At 46.8% G+C, this 17,934-nt stretch overlaps 2 protein-coding genes across 2 annotated transcripts in view; one reads left to right on the top strand and one right to left on the bottom strand.

Annotated features, from left to right (window-relative positions):
- LOC126513305 (UL16-binding protein 1-like) overlaps positions 1–17,934 on the top strand; it is a 56,073-nt gene that overhangs the window by 19,429 nt on the left and 18,710 nt on the right. The window lies entirely within an intron of this gene.
- On the bottom strand, positions 677–10,558 carry LOC126513300 (uncharacterized). The gene is made up of 4 exons (XM_050161599.1): positions 5,057–10,558; positions 4,528–4,800; positions 3,630–3,881; positions 677–1,352 (listed from the first exon to the last, which is right to left on the bottom strand). The coding sequence occupies exons 1-4, from the start codon at positions 5,409–5,411 to the stop codon at positions 1,207–1,209; spliced, it is 1,026 nt and encodes a 341-aa protein (XP_050017556.1). The 5' UTR covers positions 5,412–10,558; the 3' UTR covers positions 677–1,206.

The following is a 17,934-nucleotide window of genomic DNA, read 5'->3' as shown; positions in this document are numbered from 1 at the left end:
TCCCAGGCTTTTTCAGACCCAGGCCAGCTGGCCTTGGTGAGTTCCCAATAGAACATCCCCATTGTCTCAGTGTGTGGGTGCACCCCTCACGGTCCTGAGTTCCTTGCTCGTGCTCTCTCTTCTTCTGCTCCTGATTTGGACCTTGAGATTTCAGTCCAGTGCTCCAATGTGGGTCTCTGTCTCTGTCTCCTTTCATCATCTGATGAAGGTTAATATTCAGGTGGATGCCTATATGTTTTTCTTTGGGTTCTCCTTATTTAGCTTCTCTAGGATCACTAATTATAGGCTCAATGTCCTTTGGTTTATGGCTAGAAACCAAATATGAGTGAGTACATCCCATGTTCCTCTTTTTGGGTCTGGCTCACTCAGGATAGTGTTTTCTATTTCCATCCATTTGCATGCAAAATTCAAGAAGTCCTTGTTTTTGATTGCTGAGTAGTACTCTAATATGTATATATTCCACACTTTCTTCATCCATTCTTCCATTGAAGGGCATCTAGGTTGTTTCCAGGTTCTGGCTATTACAAACAATGCTGCTATGAACATAGTAGAGCATATACTTTTGTTGTATGATAAGGCCTCTCTTGGGTATATTCCCAAGAGTGGTATTGCTGGGTCCAGAGGTAGGTTGATCTCATCTGGTTTTCTTTTCTGGCTGTGATGTAGAGTGATGGGGATTGTTCCTGAGAAGTCCAAGAGGCAGCTGTTGACAACGACTGCGGATCAGACTAAGATGAGGAAGCTGACGAGCAGTGTGGAGAATCACCTAGTGATGAAAAAGGGGTGTCAGTTACAGTGGGCTCCTGCACATCTGCATCCTACTCTACTTTATCTCAGGAAGACACTTCTCCCCACTTCACAGACTGTGCAGCTCAGGATTTTTTTTTTCTTTTTCTTTTGGATGTATTTATTTCAAACCTTTCTGCCATTTTGTCCTTCAAATGAAAATGACATTTTGAAATATATTTAAAAAGAGGCCGAATAAAACTAAAACAAGTAAAAGGTCAGTCAGTAACCGGCATTTCTGGTTCTCCGGGCCTTTTATTATACTTTTTTGGTTCATTTGAGACTAGGTTTTATTTGTGGCCCGAGCTTGCTTGGAACTTCCTGTGTACCACAGGCTCTTACTTACCTCATCTTCTCAAGTCCTGTGCTGACAAGTGTGTGCAACCACACCCGAGTTCACAGTTCATGAAAATGTCATCTTCAATCCTTACCTTCCAGAGGAGACATCACGGTCATGCAGATGGTTTCCTCAGGGCAAGGCTCACCCACTGCACTTGGCGTGTGCTGACCCCTGCAATTTCCAAAAATGCAGGAGTCTGGGATGCATAATTTGTAGCCCATATTCCCTAGAGTAGAAAATAAATAAAAATGGTCATGAGATAATTACACCTGCTCATAAAAAAAGCAAAATAAAACACAGAACTTTGTATTTACAGATATTAGGTATAAATCTTTTACACTAAGCATTCTTATAGGAAATATTTTGAAATAATAAATGAAAATCGGAGTCTTGTCCATCTTCACCACACTTCTCTGTGCTTGCTCTAGACTGCATATGGCAAAATCTAACCACGACAGTGTTGAGAATGAGCTTCACTTTGCTTTAGTAAACAGGTCATTTCAGTTCTAAAGGACACAAATATTAGCATCGTAGATCCATGTGCACTAAAGTCTAGCATAGTACATTGATCAAACGAGATTAGGTTTTTTTGTTTTGCTTTGATCGATTAACTGTTTGCTTTGTCATGATCTCACCATGCAGTCCAGGCTGCCTTGAACTTGGTGATCCTTTTGCCTCAGCCTCCTGAGTGCTATAATTCTAAGTATGTACTACTGTGCCACCTCTTAAATAATCTTTGTCTATTCTGTTTTTGTCTTAAAGACTATCATAAACCTATAGCTACTAATGCCCAGAGTATTCTATTTGGTGCTATTATCCAATAAACTTTTTATCGGGATCCATGCAATGATAATGATAATGGTGATAATGAATGATAATAATAGTTCCTCATCTTCTGTTTTCTTACTTTGAGATCGGATCTCCTCCTGTAGCTTGGCTCAAACTCTCTACACAATCAAAGATGGCCTTTTATTCCTGATCCTCCTGCATTTGCTTGCCAAGCTCTGGGATTCTAGCTAAATGCCCCTGTGTTGATCAGACACTATAGCAGACATTAAATATAAGTTGCACTAATAGCATTTTGCCTAAACAATGATATTACAATGCAAACATCAGAGCAAGGAATAGTCTTGTAGGTCTTTAAACGACTCCATCAGACAATTCCAAGTTTGCATTAGTTTACATTATGAAAAGTTTTTATATGTGTCCTCTCAGGCCTCACTCCTGCTACTCACAAGTCCATGTTCTTACGTAAAGAAAACTGAAGTTGAAATGTTGAGAACAAAATAGATAAACTGAGTTGATAAGTGTCTTTATTACACTCTGCCTGCACATTTTCCTACTGAACAGAACTGTGGAGCAGTGTCCCTATGGCCACCCTACTGTGCCAGAGCACACCACAACTTGCGTCCACTTCTTGTCCTAGGTCAGCGAGACAGCCCTGTGGCTAAAGAGCTGATGGTACAAACATGGTAACCTGAGCTGAATCTCTGGGACAGCAAGTAGAGATGGAAGAACTGACTCCACAAGTTCTTGTTCCTTTGCTGTGATGTGAATAGATTCAAAGCACGAGAACTTTACTAGAGCAAATGCAATGCCCAGGACGCATACTGGGAGAGGATTTCATGCACCTATGTGGGCCACTTCCTCAGCCTAAGTTGAATGGACCTCACCAGGTGCCAATGGCCTGTCTGTACCTCACCTCTTGTAGTGTTTAACTTTTCACAGCCATGGAGACATCACAATGACTGGGCCAATGACTCTTCAGGTGATAAGTCTTTCCTTATATGGAAATGAGTGGTAGCTGGAAACTGTATAACCTCTTGGGGTTGTGATTCTGATCTGGGGGCAGTACTTTCCACTTCTGTCTACAGTTACATCTCATTGCATCCTCTCTGCTGGGCAGGTGCCTGGCATGTACTACTCTCCATGCTAATCCACATGTGTCTTCAAGGTGTTCTTGTGTCGTGGTATTTAGTGAGTCAGCACAGTCAGCTTGTGGTTCCTGCACGTCAGTACCGACTGTCTACAAGAGATTTTGATCACAGAGACAAATCCCACTAAACCACTATGAATACATTCCTAACTCACTGTACTTTAAATAAAAATGTCAGCAGCGACTCAACTGTGTGTTGTAGGGAGACAAGAGAGACAGAATGAGTAAGATGGGGCATCCTAATTGATGGTGGAAAAATAACTTGACCAATGTCTCTGCAGTGAGTACATGGCAAGTGTCATGGTGGTGGCACATGCAAGTGAGGCACTCGGGAGCTGCTTTCGTTCGGTTTCTAATGTCTGAGCGGAACATAGTATATTGAACTGGCAACTGGACTGTCAAAATGTCAGTGTTGGGGCTGGAAGGATGGCCCAGTGGGTAAGTCCCTTGCTATGGAAGCATGAAGACTGGAATTCACATCCCCAATATCCAGTGGGACACCTGTTCCATGTGCTCAGAAGACTAACCCTACCAAGAACCAGAGTGAGACCCCAGTCTGCTCCTTACTTCCTTGGGTACGAGATTTCCTCTTCACACACTTGTAAATGCAAATGCAAATGGCAATGCAAATGGAAATGCCAATAATGACAGCCAGGATGATGAGGATGATGATGACAATGGGGGTGCCTCCTTCTGTGACGCTAGATCCTCCCTTACTGGGGGGCTGCTCGGTAGATAGGAGCTGGGAGGTGTTCATGGTAGATGGAAGCTGGGAGGGAGATGTAACAATTCCAATATCTGGGGTCCTTGACGTTGATCCTAAAAAAAAAAAAAAAAAGTCAGGAAAATTCTGGATAAAGCTGAAAACAAATCCCCAGGCCTTCTCTCCCCAGGCAGCCCGAGGGGCTCATGTGTAATAACTGTTTATAACTCCTGAGTAGAAAGAGGAGTAGAGATGTGTGGACGATGTCCTTGCAGAGTTTATGTTATTAACAAAGAAAACAAATGTCTCTGAAACTATCAAACACAGGGCATATTAACTGTGGTTACTACGTTCTGGATATCAGGGCAATTGCTGCTGTTTAATTGTGCCAGAGAAAGATAATAAATCCTTTCAAAGTGATGTGGAGTTGGTGGAAGGGCAGCTACAAGTGAGGAAGGAAAGTCTGGAGGTTCAGTGATGCATGCAGACCTCGGGCTCATTAGCAGGCCATGCAGTGCCTGGGCCATTGGTTAGTAGGGAATGAGAAATGCTGGGAGGTGAGATGGGAAGAGAAGTCCTCGTGGTCACCTCTGGCTTCCCAGGTAGGAAGACTAACAAGAACTCATTCCCTCAGTCTACCAGATCTTCCATTAGGAACATATGCTGGCATCCACATAGGGAAATCATCAGATTTTCAAGATAACTCTCATGTCTTCCCCACCACATGGAGGTTTCCTTGTGATAATCCATGTATCTACTTACTTGCCATTTTCTTCAATTGTGGTAAGATTACCAGGAAGCAGCGACGAGAATCTCCTCTGATGAATGTTTCTAGATGTCGTAGTAGATTGGTGTTATTCTGCCATTTGTCTATACCTGGGGTTTTATTGGGAGTCAGTGTACATTTTTTGTTCTTTGAATCAAGGCAATTAAAGCCAAAAAAAAGTTGTCCATCAAGAGTGAAATTCCAGTAGCCATATATGGGTTTTCCTTTTTCATATAGACATACCACTGTGACCTGCAAGCTGTGATCACCTGCAAATGACACACAAACCATCACCTTCTATCCTTTACAGAACCATCACCCCCTCCAAGGTCAAGGCTTTCTCCACATGCTTCAGGGAACTGTATTCTTTCCTGCCCAGCTTGTTATTTCTTACCCAATGGGTACCAGGTACTTCCAGCCTGTAACAGTATTCAGCTCTTTCATGCACATACAGCCACAGCCCCCTTCCCACATGGGCTCTGCCCTTCCTGTATCTGATTTCTTTGCATCCTGTCCTATACTTACCCGAGGTCAGGTCTCCCCACAAGTCTTCTTTAATGTCATTTAGTTTGGAAAACAAATATGCACATTTCTTAGGAGCATTTCCCTCCTTTCTTGTGTCATTCTTATCATCGGAATGGAAAGGCACTCCATCCACTGAGCACTGTGTTAAGGACTCTGTAGGTTTGGAACAAGCCTTCACAGTGAAGTTGCAGCTAAGAATGTGTGGATCTGTGAAAGAAACATGCAGGGGAGGTAGAAAGTGGGGGCGGGAAGCCATAGGAACCCTGGTTATGTGACACCCAGAATCCTTCTGAAGGGCAAAAGAGCAGGAGGAGAAACCTCTGTTCCAGATGTCCACCAGCTTCTGGATCCTCATTTCTGTGCCATCCTTGATTGTCTGAGGGTGGTAGGACTCCCAGATGCACCCAGTGTCACCAGAGGGATTTATCTCACAGGTACTTTTAGTGACTTTAATCAAGTGTTGAGGAATAAAATATGCCAGATAGTATCTGTTCCTGGGACTGAAAATCTACTGAACACATAGAACATGTGGTAAATTCAATATGGAGCATGGGAATTCAGGAAAAGTCTCCTGAAGTTTTGCTGCGAATTGGCATGGAAAGGGAGCTGTCACCCGTGAGCACAGTACTCATGCGTGTACCCACTGGGCCACTTCAGACAACGATGTTGGGGTCAGATGCCAGATTCCCCCTTGTTAGACCACACCCCTAAGTCATTCTTGAGAAGAGATCTCTGTGACCTGCTCGAAGCCCCAACCTCTCTCCCCTTCCTGGGACAGTTGTTTTCCAGCACACTTATAGCCCCTGGTCTCCCAGACTTACTAGCAGCAACAGAAGACACAATATCCTAGAACTGTTCTGTTCAGCAGACTACACAAACAAGTAGGCAAAACCCAGTGAGGCATACACACATATATTCTCCTGTGTGTGTGTGTGTTGTGTGTGTGTGTGTGTGTGTAGACTTGAAATCTAAAATAAACAATATTTTATGGGAATGTTTAACAAGTTTGCAATATCATTACACTAGAAAAATGCAAAGTGATATTTTAAAAATCCCTCTTTCCCTCCTCCCTCTCCAAAACGTCTGCTATGAGGTGGACTGCTGCAGGTTTGGGGACATCCTTTCCTGTCTCCTTTGACCAGCTTCCTCTTCCCACTCCTCTCTGCCTCTTCTGCCATCTTTCTTCTACCCTGGGGGAGTATTTTATCACAGTAATAGAAATGAAGCCAGAACAACACATGTCAGATCCCCTGGACATACTGCAGTGCTCAAGGGATGGCTTCCTGGACCTGGTTAAAGGATCACCATGCCCACACTGTAAGACAAAGAAAATCTAGGCTGGTTGAATCTGGCAGTAGAAGAGTGGGTATCAAGAATCTCAGAGAAGTGCATGTGCCAGAGTGGATGGAACAGCAAACATCTCCAGGGGAAGTGTGCAGAGTCCATGCTGTCTGTGGATGCTGGAGCATCCCTGCTGAGAAGCACAGTGAAAAGGACCAGGGAGAAGGACACCAGCATTGCTGGAAACTCAGAGATGATGACCCAAGGCTGGGGTGGGGTTAGGAAACTGTATTTCTGAGTCCCAGAAAATATAGTACAGAAAGGATGCCATCAGGTGGGGTAGTCAGGAGGCAGGACCTTCAAGGACAGTGGTCCATAGATGAGTAAGGGAGACCACCCACCTTGAAGCCTAACTTCTTAAGGGTGTCATGGCTAACAGAACACACAATCCTAAATAAGATAGATGCTTAGCCACCTGTATGTGACTGCATTTTAATAACTAAAGGCAAAGAGATGAACAGGAGTCTGAAAGTGGACGACCCAGGGCTCCTGTGTCCACTGTTTAAAGCTGAACCACTGAGGTTAGAGAGATGGCAGAGAAGTTAAGGGCACTTTCTGTTCTTGCAGAAGATCCAGATTCATTCCCAGCAACAACATGGCAGCTCACAGCTGCTTGTAAATTCTGTTTTAGGAGATTGTATGGTGTTTAGGTTTCCAAGCACACACATTGTATGCATACATAATGCAGTCAAGATCTTTTTCACATAAAATAATATATCTAAAAAACTGTATAGCTAAACGGCCTCAAAGACAAACAGATTGCCTTCTTAAGAGGACAGATCAGGTCCCAACAAGGAGGGACCACCCAGCTACACAGCATGTGCAGTGGTTTTTCCTGTATCTTAGTAACTGCCCTGTGACTCAGGTGGGAACCCCTAGGTGCGACTGTGAATGTCCTGTTCCCTCATCTAGAGGCAGAGACTGAGGTCAGCTCTCAAGTAAGCTGCCACCTCTCCCTCAGCAAGCACCTCAGGTTACAAAGAGTGATGGAGGAAGGTCATTGAGCAATAAAGAAACTGCTTGGCTGGCCCTGATAGGTTAAAGCATAGGTGGGAGTTAGAGAAGGGATCCATGCAGATTCCATAGTGTGGGCCCTACTGGGAAATCCTGTTTAAAACAAAACAACCACAAGAAAAGGAATGAAGAAAAAGAAAAAAAGTAAGAATGTGTGTGGCTGTGAATATCTTGTCCCTAGAAGCATCTACTGCCATCTGCTGGAGAAATGTCTTGGAAAGTTGGGAAAGAAAGTACAAGGACAAAGAGGCCCAGAATGGTGGAGGGCTTGTGAGGAATCCCCCAGAAGGCTGTCTTGAGATCCTAAACTGCCTTAGGTCAGGAGAGCTGTCTGAGACCACCTTCTGAAGGGGTTTTCAAGTGTGCCCAGCGGTCCAGTCCTGGTGACCGAGTTTTAGGTTTTCTACAGACCCCCCATCTCCCGTGGTGCCGAGGAGGCCACCAGATATCTCCTTCTGCCACCTAGCTCTCTTCATCCTTGTACCCCCTGCCCCGCTCTTCCTCCATAACTCCGCCCTAATCTCTTCAGTCCTCTGACTTCTGGGTGGGGTAGGCCAGGGCGCCCAGTGGCTGCCCTGTGAAGACTAGGAGGAGCCCAGGAGCTCTCTGATAGCCAGGAGTAAAATGAACTTCCTAACTTAGTCCCCCATACTGCAAAGTCCCTCCATGTAGACCCTGGGAACTCACCAGCCTGAACCGTTGGCCACAGGCAACTTAGTAGAACGCAAAGGGTGGCTGCAGCCTTTGCCATGGTTCCTTCCTGAGAGCCGGCTACCGACAGGTGTGGCTGAAACTGTGGAGAGATTTGGAGAGATTAGGGGGTCCTCAGTACAGCTTAGCAGAGCACTCTGTACAGGGATTCGCGAAAGTTCTGAGCACTGGGGTGCTGAATTCAGGCTTCCCCATGCTCCAGTCGGTTCCTAGTTCCCATCTTTTCCTACAACTCTTTGGGGTCCCTCCTGGGCCCCGGGGCTCTGATTCTCCCTCCCTGCCTACTGTGGTCCCTGTGGCGTGGAAAGTTCCCTGTGAACTAAGAGGGGAGAACACTGTTGTCCTGGGCTCTCACACGCCCACACCCCGCGGTCCCTTCCTCTCACCCACAGCTCTGCGCCTCAGGGACAGTGAGCAAAAGAATCAGGAAGATACAGAATGAATTCAGTCCGCACCTGCTGGTGGTATCTGCGCAGAGGGCAGACAGAGTCTGAGGAACTTACAGAGGAAAGTGCCTGCCCTGTGAGATGTCCATGCCCACTTCACACCCAGTGCCTCCCTGGAAGTTCCAGTCCTTGCCAAAGTAGGAGCCTCTGAGTCCTTGTTCTAGCAGTGTGCCTGCCTCTCCAGCAGCTCCACACACCCTGAATCTCTCAGACTCCAGCCTGCTCTCTTCCACTTCCTCGTTCTCAAGTTTCTCCTCCACCCCAGACTCATTTGCCCCTTCAGGCCCTTACCACCCTTCGTGTACCCTCAATGTTTCTGCTGTCCCCTGACTTGCCACTGTGCGCCGCCCCCAGCCCTATTTAGCCACCTCCCCACCTCCATTTACCCTCTCCCTATTGAAGACAATGTTAGGCAAGGCTGTGCTTTTCCCTTAACTCTGTGAACCTAAGACATTTAGAAAAGTTCTGGAAAAAAAAAAAAAACTCCCAATCTAAAGTAGCTTCTCGGGCTGGAGAGATGAGTCAGCGTTAAGAGCACCAGCTGCTCTTTTGGAATAAAAGCTCACAACCTTTCATTCGTTTTGTTTCGCTTTTTTGAGGCAGGATTTCTTTGTATATCCCTGCTGTCTCGGATCTCACTCTATAGATCAGGCTGACCTCGAACTCAGATATTGCCTGCCTCTGCCTCTGGAGTTCTGGAATTAAAGGCTAAAGGCCAACACCACCAGGCCTGGCAGTTCACAACCTGTAACTGCTTTTCCAGGAGAATCTATGCAAGCTTCTTGTACTGATGCAGGCTCTGCATATAGTGCGCACACACACACAAAGTAATACTAATAATAGATAAATAAAATTTAAAAGGAAAGTTAACTTTCATTTCTTTCTACTTTTGCCAAACCAGGAATTAGCAAACTACTTTTTTAAAGATTTATCTCATAGGTATACAGTGCTCTGCTTGCATGTCTGCTCACCCACCAGAAGAGGGCACCAGATCTCATTACAGATGTAAGCCACAATATGGTTTCTGGGAATTGAACTCAGGCAGCCTGCAAGAGCAGCCATGACTCAACCTCTGAGCCATCTCCCCAGCCCAACTGGCAAACTCTTTAATACTCAAGACAGAGGAGGCAGGGAAGCCTGCGGGGAAAGGAGAAAGATTAAAGAGTAGAAACAGATTAAATAACAGAAAGTGCTATTTAGATATTAAAACTCAGCTGTGGTTTCCCCCATCAAATGGTCTGGATCCTAAATGCAGCTCCTGAATTATTTATTGGGGTTAAGCCAGCACCTTCCAAGTGAGCAAAGAGATCTTATTAGACAAAAATTATACAAAACTACATATTCCCATAGAAATGTTTTCAAAAACACACAAGTCTATGCTATATCCCTAAGACATGGTATCTGGCAGAAGTAAGTAATGCCTTCTTGGATTTATTCATATGAGACACTTAAATATTCATTACATGTTAATTAATCAACTCCCCTCCCCCACACTGCCATAAATTTTAGCTACAAAATTGTAGCTCAGACTCCACAGACATTTAAAGTTCCCAGCTCTTCCCTACCGTTGTGTATTTATAAAGGCCGCCATTCATAACCGCTTTGTTCTGGTTTTCTCACTTTTTCAATTCAAAAGAAAGAAATTGCTGTCAGTAGAAAAGGGGGTGCTGAAATGCTAATTAATTAAATTAAAGGCACAGGCCTTTAATCACAGCACTCAGGCCCAGGCAGGAGGACCTCTGTGAGTGAGAGGCCAGCCTGGTCTATAGGGAAAGAGCCAGGACAGCCAGGGCTACACAAAGAAACCCTGCATCAAAACATACCCCCCCCCGCCGCAAAAAGAATAGAATCCAGTAATTAAGAGTTGAAGAGAGAGCTCACTAAAGTGACAGCCACAAAAGCATGAAGAGGAAGATAAGAGTTCAGATCCTAAGCACTCCACAAAAACATCCTCATCTGTAACTCCAAGGCTCTGGCCACCGCCAGCCACTGACTATAAACGAGTTGCAGGCACCGCGGTCCCTCGCCGCTCCTCGCCTCTCCCTTAAGCCCGCACCGCCAGCGCTGCACCGAGAAGAACGCGGCCGCGACTGCGCGGGTGCCCGGATGGCGCCCTCCTTCCCGCGGGGACCCCAATGCCGGGCCCGCGCCCCCCTTAAAAGGCCCTTTCCTGCCTTGGGTAGGAAAAAAAAATCCAGCGGAGGCTTCCTTCCTTCCTTTCTTCCTTCCTTCCTTCTTTTTACGTGTAACTTTCCCCAAACGGCGGAGACTGGACGCGATCTCCGGAAAATCACCTCACGGTCGGCGTCGACGAGCGCGGGAAGTGGCGAGCCGGGAGAGCAGAGGCAAACTCTTGGCCGCCGGGCTCGCCGCGGCTCGGCTGTGCTTACCTGTGAAGTCGGCGAGAGGCGCCTGCCTCTGCCAAATTCAGCCGGTCCTTTCTCCGAAGCCGAGCCGGGAAGCAAAGTGGCCGGGCCTCTTTCCCACTGCCTCGGTCTCCCGCACTTGAACTTCCCGCGCTCGCTCGCTCTGAGGCCGGCGCGAAGGTCACGCGAGCGCGCCGGGCTCCCGCCCTACCGATGCCGCCGCCGAACCCGGTCGTCTACGCGACCGTCCCCAGGATCCCCTCCCGAAGCCTGCGCTCCCTGGGGAGGCCGAGACTCCGCGGCGTTCCCCTGCCTCCACTCGGCTGGGCTCGCAGTGTCAAAAAAAGCCACAAAGTGACAAGCGCTTTCGCACTCCTTACCTCAGAGTGAGATGCCCACAGATTCCCCCACCAGCTGCTTCCTAGTCACTTGCCCACTCCTACCCCGAGTTTTCTCCTCTTTCCCAGAGGCGCACAGAAGTGGGGGAGAACCCCCTTCCCTCCTTCCCCTCCCCCGACCCCTTTAGCGCCGCCACTGTCTCCGCCAGGGATTGTCCAGGGCTTCAACTTCCTCCTTACAGCTGCCGGGCGCCTCTGGAAGACAGCCAGTTGAGCGGCTTGCCCGAAAACACTGGTTCACGTGCTTTCCTTCGCGATCCTTGTCCCCGCTGCTTCCCAGCTGGGTCGAAGAATGGCCCGAACAAATAGGAAAGGCTAAAGATTTGTCTGCTTCTGCACTTTCCTTCACCCCCCCCCAAGGCAATTCTCATAGTAGCGAATCCACCGGGTGCTGGTTAAATGTATACATTCAGCCATTAAAGAGTGGGCCCTGGTCTCACATCAATTGCTACCCAGGGGCTGAATACATGCCACAGGTCAAGAAAATAAGAAATGAAGTTCTAAGCTTGTATGGAGTTTAATTTGCCCTTTTCGAGACTGGAAGAATGCTTAATAAAGTCTGAAACTTGCACTTCCTTCCACATCCCAAATGGGATTTCTATTGATAGCTTCAGCGGGGTAGGCCTCTGTTCTAAGGGAAGCTGGGAGTTCTATCCCAACTTAGAAATCCCTGGTAAAGTGCCTAGACAGGACAGCCCTCTTAATGTACTCAGGCAAGAGGGCTGAGCTCTCCTAAAGAGCAAAACCTGCCTTTGTCAGGGCGTCAAATCTGGATCCAGCTAGTATTGTATTTCAATATTGACAGTTTTCTCTTATGGATAGACTGCAAAATGGCTTTGGGGAGTTTATGGTTCCCCTTTTCTACAAGGTTCTGGCTCAGAAGGTCATTAAGGTTGCAATACATTCCTTGATACCAACAGGAGAGTCTGCTGTGAAGGGAAAGAGGATAAAGCAGTAAGGTGTGATTTTAGAGATGGTGAGGCAAGCCTAGCACTTCTCTGAGGGGAAAGGAAAGCAGAGGGGAAGGAAAGGAAAGCTCCGCCCCCAGCTGTACTGTTTGTTTTGCATATAATGAAGGCTACGGAGGTCTTTCTCTGCTGTTGTTGCCAGGGGTCTAGAGTTTAAATATATCACAGATGGAAATTCCATATTAAAAAGCCTTCCCCTAAAAAAGATTTTTCTTGATTAAATTTTTTTCACTTAAGGAACGTTCTTTGAACTAGTTTCAGAAAATAAACTCTTAAATTCTTTCCTCAGGCCAGTGAAATTGCCCTAGAGAAACAGATCACCACCTATTCTTCGTTTACTGTAGAGACCAGCTCTCCACCTCCCAAATAGAGGCCCATGGCTTGATATGTGCTTTGGGGACACAGGTGCTAACTAGCTTTATAGAGTTTAAATGAGTTCATAAAGTAAGCTTCATGCGTCCTGTGCACAGTTACTGGTTCAGGGGTGTGCAGCAGGGACTGTCTGGCTAGTGAGAGCTATTGGTTACCTCAGACCACCACCTGGGGACTGATTTTAATCCTTGAATTCAACCTGCTTCAAGAACAGCTTCATTCGCATGCAGGAATTTCAGCTTCTCCCTTTTTCTTCTCAACTCTTGAATAACACAAAGTGAAATGCCCAAAGGCAAACTACAAGAGAAAAAAAGGCCAGCAGTTTTGTGGTAACCTAAGACCATGCCTCTAAGAAAATCTCAATTAATTTCAAATTCCTCTTTCTAAAACTCCATCCTTCTCATCCATCTCAAAGTCATTCTCCAGAAAATTTTAGGTGATATTTCCATTTCTAGTGTGTCTTAGAGTCATTTAACTCAGCTTCCTAAGGGCTGAGGTAGTAGGTGATTGCTGCCATGCCCACCAGCCCTTCCTACAAGGAGCCTGAGATGAAAAGATGCCCAAAAGTAACATTATGTGCAACTTTGTTCAGTAGTAAACTATGGTAGAAGGAACAATGGAGGCATGTCCTCAACAATAGGAAAGACCGTACATAGAGGATGTATGATGGCCCATTATCTTAGAAGGAGTCTGTGAGGAACAACCATTCCAAGGAGGCCTATTACAGTCAAGGGTTTAGAGAGTATGCCTTCCATAGAAACCTGCCCTGGTGAGGATTGGCCAACAGAAACGAGGATATCTTAAGATGGATACAATAAATTGTATCTCTGTCCAAGAAGTCACTGTGGAAACTGTCTCCAATTGTTGTAGCCCTACATAGTGGAAGTAGTGAAGATATTGAAGACCTGGCTGAATAAGAACTTTGAAAACTGCCCCCATCACCTGCCAAAAAACCTGGAAGGGCACCATCACAGAGAAGCAGAAATGCCATTAGAACTAGATGTTAATTTTATTCTTCATATAAATTTATGGACATTGAACCACTGTTAGTAGAGGCTGCTCGTTTGTTGCCAGCCACCCATACCCAAAATAATCACACAGAAACTTTATCACAACACTGCTTGGCCAATAGCTTACGCTTACTTTTAGCTAACTCTTGCATCTTAAATGAACCCATTCCTATTATTTTGTATTTTATCATGAGGTTTGTGGTTTACAGGAAAGGTTCTGTCCAGTGTCTGTCTCCTACAGCACCTGAATGGCATCTCTGTAACTCCACCTTCTTTTGTCCTCTATCTCTGTTTAGAATTCCTGCCTTGTTATATTCTGTGCTGCCACAGGCTCAAAACAGCTTCTTTATTAAACAGTGGTAATAAAACATACTCACAACATACAGAGGGGAATCCCATATTAGACCAGTTTCCCCCCCAGAAAAGCAATATGCTAATGAAGCTTCTTTGTCTGCTTTCCACCTCTACTAATCATTTGCTGTGGAACTGGGGAATACTTTAGGCTTGTGACCAGCATCATTCAATCCCCTCCTGCTCTACCTCTTGTTTATCTCACTCTGCCTCATACCAGAACATGTAAATACCAAACTCATTTTTTCAGATTTAAGCCTACCCCTCTACTGATGTCCAAAAAAAGGAGGATTACCTCAGTTCCTTATTTTTTTCTGTATTTAGTCAAATACAAAAAATGGATTTTTTTCTGTCAAAAATTCATTCATACACCCCCATCCACCAAACTGTCCACTTGTAGATATGCTGAAGCCAGAGTAATTTTATGTGAAAAAATATTTTAACCAAGTTATGGCACTCACCCTTCAAAGACATTCATCTCAAAATGGTATCCCTAGTGAATGTCAAAACCTCTGAATAGGCAAATGGATGGAAATAGAAAACACTATCCTGAGTGAGGTAAGCCAGACCCAAAAAGAGGAACATGGGATGTTCTCACTCATATTTGGTTTCTAGCCATAAATAAAGGACATTGAGCCTACAATTCGGGTTCTTAGAGAAGCTAAAGAAGAAGGAGAACCCAAAGAAAAACATATAGGCATCCTCCTGAATATTAACCTTCATCAGGCGATGAAAGGAGACAGAGACAGAGACCCACATTGGAGCACCGGACTGAAATCTCAAGGTCCAAATCAGGAGCAGAAGGAGAGCGAACATGAGCAAGGAACTCAGGACCGCGAGGGGTGCACCCACACACTGAGACAATGGAGATGCTCTATCGGGAACTCACCAAGGCCAGCTGACCTGGGTCTGAAAAAGCCTGGGTTAAAACCGGTCTCACTGAACATAGCGGACAATGAGGACTACTGAGACATCAAGAACAGTGGCAATGGGTCTTTGATCCTACTGCATGTAGTGGCTTTGTGGGAGCCTAGGCAGTTTGGATGCTCACCTTACGAGACCTGGACGGAGGAGGGTTTTCCTCGGACTTCCCAGGGGACGGAGAGCCCTGATTGCTCTTTGGGCTGACGAGGGAGGGGGAATGGATTGGGGGAGGGGGAGGGAAAGGGGAGGCGGAGGTGGGGAAGAGACTGAAATATTTAATAAATAAATAAAGAAAGAAAGAAAGAAAACGAAAAAAAAACCTCTGAATATAATTCTGTAACTGTCACAGCACAACCTTCAAGTTAGAAACTTTCACTTCCTGTCCTCAACACTAAGCAGGTCCTGCCCTTTAGGATGCAGGCCTCTGCTGGAGGAGGACATAGGCTCCCCCCCCCCGGAGCCAGTGCCCCCACCCTCTGAAGATGCCCAAGAAAGAATGAAGTCCAATAGCTTTGTGTTCTGTCCCACTCCATGGGCACTGCACAGACGTAGTGCAGAGAATTACACACGAATGAAGCACTCATCAGATAAACATGAATGATTTTTCTTTCTGTTTTAGAAGAGGCTTTTACATAGGAGAAGCCCAGATACTTGGTAGGAAAAAAAATTGAATTTGTTGTCACTTTTAAGTGTGGTTACAGATGAACTGTATGTTTGTGAAGGTGTTTGTGTTTGTGTGTGTGTGTGTGTGTTTATAGGACAGAGATTAACCTCAGTGTGGATCCACTGGTTCCATTCCCCATACTTTAGGACACAGGTCTTTCACTGGCCTCAGCTCTCTGAGTTGGCTAAGGTGTTTGGCCAGGGAGTCCCAGGAACCCCAGCTCTGCCCAGACCTGCATCTGAAACAACCTTTAACTCACTCTGGATCACAGCTTCTAAAAGTTAAATATAGTTATCTAATGAGGAGCAGGTGTGGAGAGAAACCGGGAAATAAAAGAAGGTCCAGGAGATAGGAGAGAGGGGGGTATAAGACAGAGATGAAGAAGGGCAGAGGAACATGAATATATGAAAATGGAACAGGAGTTGCTGGGAGAGGAGGGTACAGTAGAGCAGGGTGGGGAGGCTGTAGTGGTATCTGTAGAGCAATGTGTGTTTTTATGTCAGTGTTGCCTCTATGCTGTGTTTACTCTATAGTAGGCACTGTAAGTTAAAACACAGAGGACAAAACTGTAAGGGGTTTTGACAGTGGTCACCATTGTCAGCCTGACTGGCTTAGCAGATATGGAGATTGGTTGAGATGCTCTGTGTCTGTGGGAGTGTTTCCAGAGGGAGAGTGAGTCACAGCAAGACGCTCCATCAGTAGGGGTGACCCAGCCCAGGTCACACCACGAAGAGGAAGTGTCTCTATTACTGCTACCACCACAGGTATTCTTTAGTGAAAAGTCATGGGTCTATGTCAGGAGTTGCCAGCTTTCACTGTCAGATTGCCACTGCTGAGGCACCCAGCCTGCTGGACTGGGCAGTACTGAGTTCTCTGCCTCTCATTGTACCCAGGACAATCTGTCAGCCCAAGGTGTCAGTTCTAGGAAATGTCTCCTGGATGGAGTTCATGGCAGTGTCTAACTGGAGAAGCACCTTGCTTGGGTAGAAGTCAGACTGGCCCACCTGCAGCAGGGAAAATACACTCAATGTCATTGTTGCCCCTGGCATGGTCCTGGGAGAGAGCAGCCTGTGGTCCTGGGCTATCAGAAGGCCCATTAGCCTGGGAACTTTGGGTGATCTCAAATGCTTGTTTCTGGAGTTGTCCCCCGAGGTGGCAAAGGAGCAGGACAAAGGATAATCATGGGGTGAGGAGGGCTTGCAAAGGGCGCCAGAGAAAGTTGCATAAGGAAAGAGACTCCGTTTTTTCGCGCCCCCAACCACCCAAAAAAGAAAAAAAAATCAGCGGGGAAAGAAGAGAAAAAGGAAGTTGGGCGGTGGCTGCAGGACAGAGAAGAGAAATAAACGCAACGTTTACCTTCGTGTCCCCCGTGGAAGGATGGGGCAAGAGCCCTGACCCACGCGACCAGGCAGTGCGGCTCAATCTCTTACTCTGGCTGTCAGGGAGCATGGGGCGGACAGAATGGACAGACAGACACCTCTGCCTGGCGCGGACCGGGTGCAGAGCAACTTCTGGGCAGGTCAACTTTCTCTCAGGTTTGAGCGGTGGGCAGCGATTGCGGGGTTTGGACCACAGAACTCCCTCCCCGTTTTCTTCGACCCCCAAGAAGCGATTAAAGTTTTCTGTCCGCCAGCGCGCCCCTTGGCAAGCCGCTCCCTCAAATTTGCCTCCTCCTCAGGTCAGAGGCTGGCGGGGCGCGTGGTGGACCCGTCTGCTCCTGCGTTTCCCCGATCCCCACTCCCTGTCGTCCTCCACTTTCCGCGCCCGGCCACCGCCGCCTTACCTGGGCAAAAATGCGAGCCGGCACTAGACAGCAGCTCCTGAGCGCAGAAGGGCGGAAGGGCGAGCGCAGGGATCGCGAGGCAGACGGCCTCGGCCAAAACCGGCGGGCGCTCTTAAACAAGCTGCAGGACTCACGGTCCCCGCCTTCGCCGCTCGCCCCTCCCACACGCCCGCGCCCGCCGTCCCGTCTGGGCTGCGTGAAGAAGAACGCGCCCTCCTTCCTGCGGGCACGCAGCCAATTCCAGACCAGCGTCCGGCCGTACTCCCTTAAAAAGCGAGGGAAAAAAAATCCAGAGGAGGCTTTCTTTCTTTCTTTCTTTCTTTCTTTCTTCCTTTCTTTCTTTCTTTTTTTTTCTGTTTTCCCTCTGTGCAACTTTCCCCCAAGTGGAGGAAATGTTTTTATTAGTGAGGATGTCTGTGCTCAAAGCGAGTTGCGGAGTCTTCTTGGCTCGCCTGGAGAGAGAGAGAGAGAGAGAGACAGAGAGAGAGAGAGAGAGAGAGAGAGAGAGAGAGAGAGAGAGAGAGAGAGAG

Source organism: Alexandromys fortis, unplaced genomic scaffold, assembly GCF_014885135.2.
Source record: "Alexandromys fortis isolate MF-2015 unplaced genomic scaffold, M_Fortis_MF-2015_v1.1 scaffold_134, whole genome shotgun sequence".
Taxonomy (NCBI): domain Eukaryota; kingdom Metazoa; phylum Chordata; class Mammalia; order Rodentia; family Cricetidae; genus Alexandromys; species Alexandromys fortis.
Note: the sequence above shows the minus strand (reverse complement) of the source record. Positions and strands in the feature narration are given on the sequence as shown.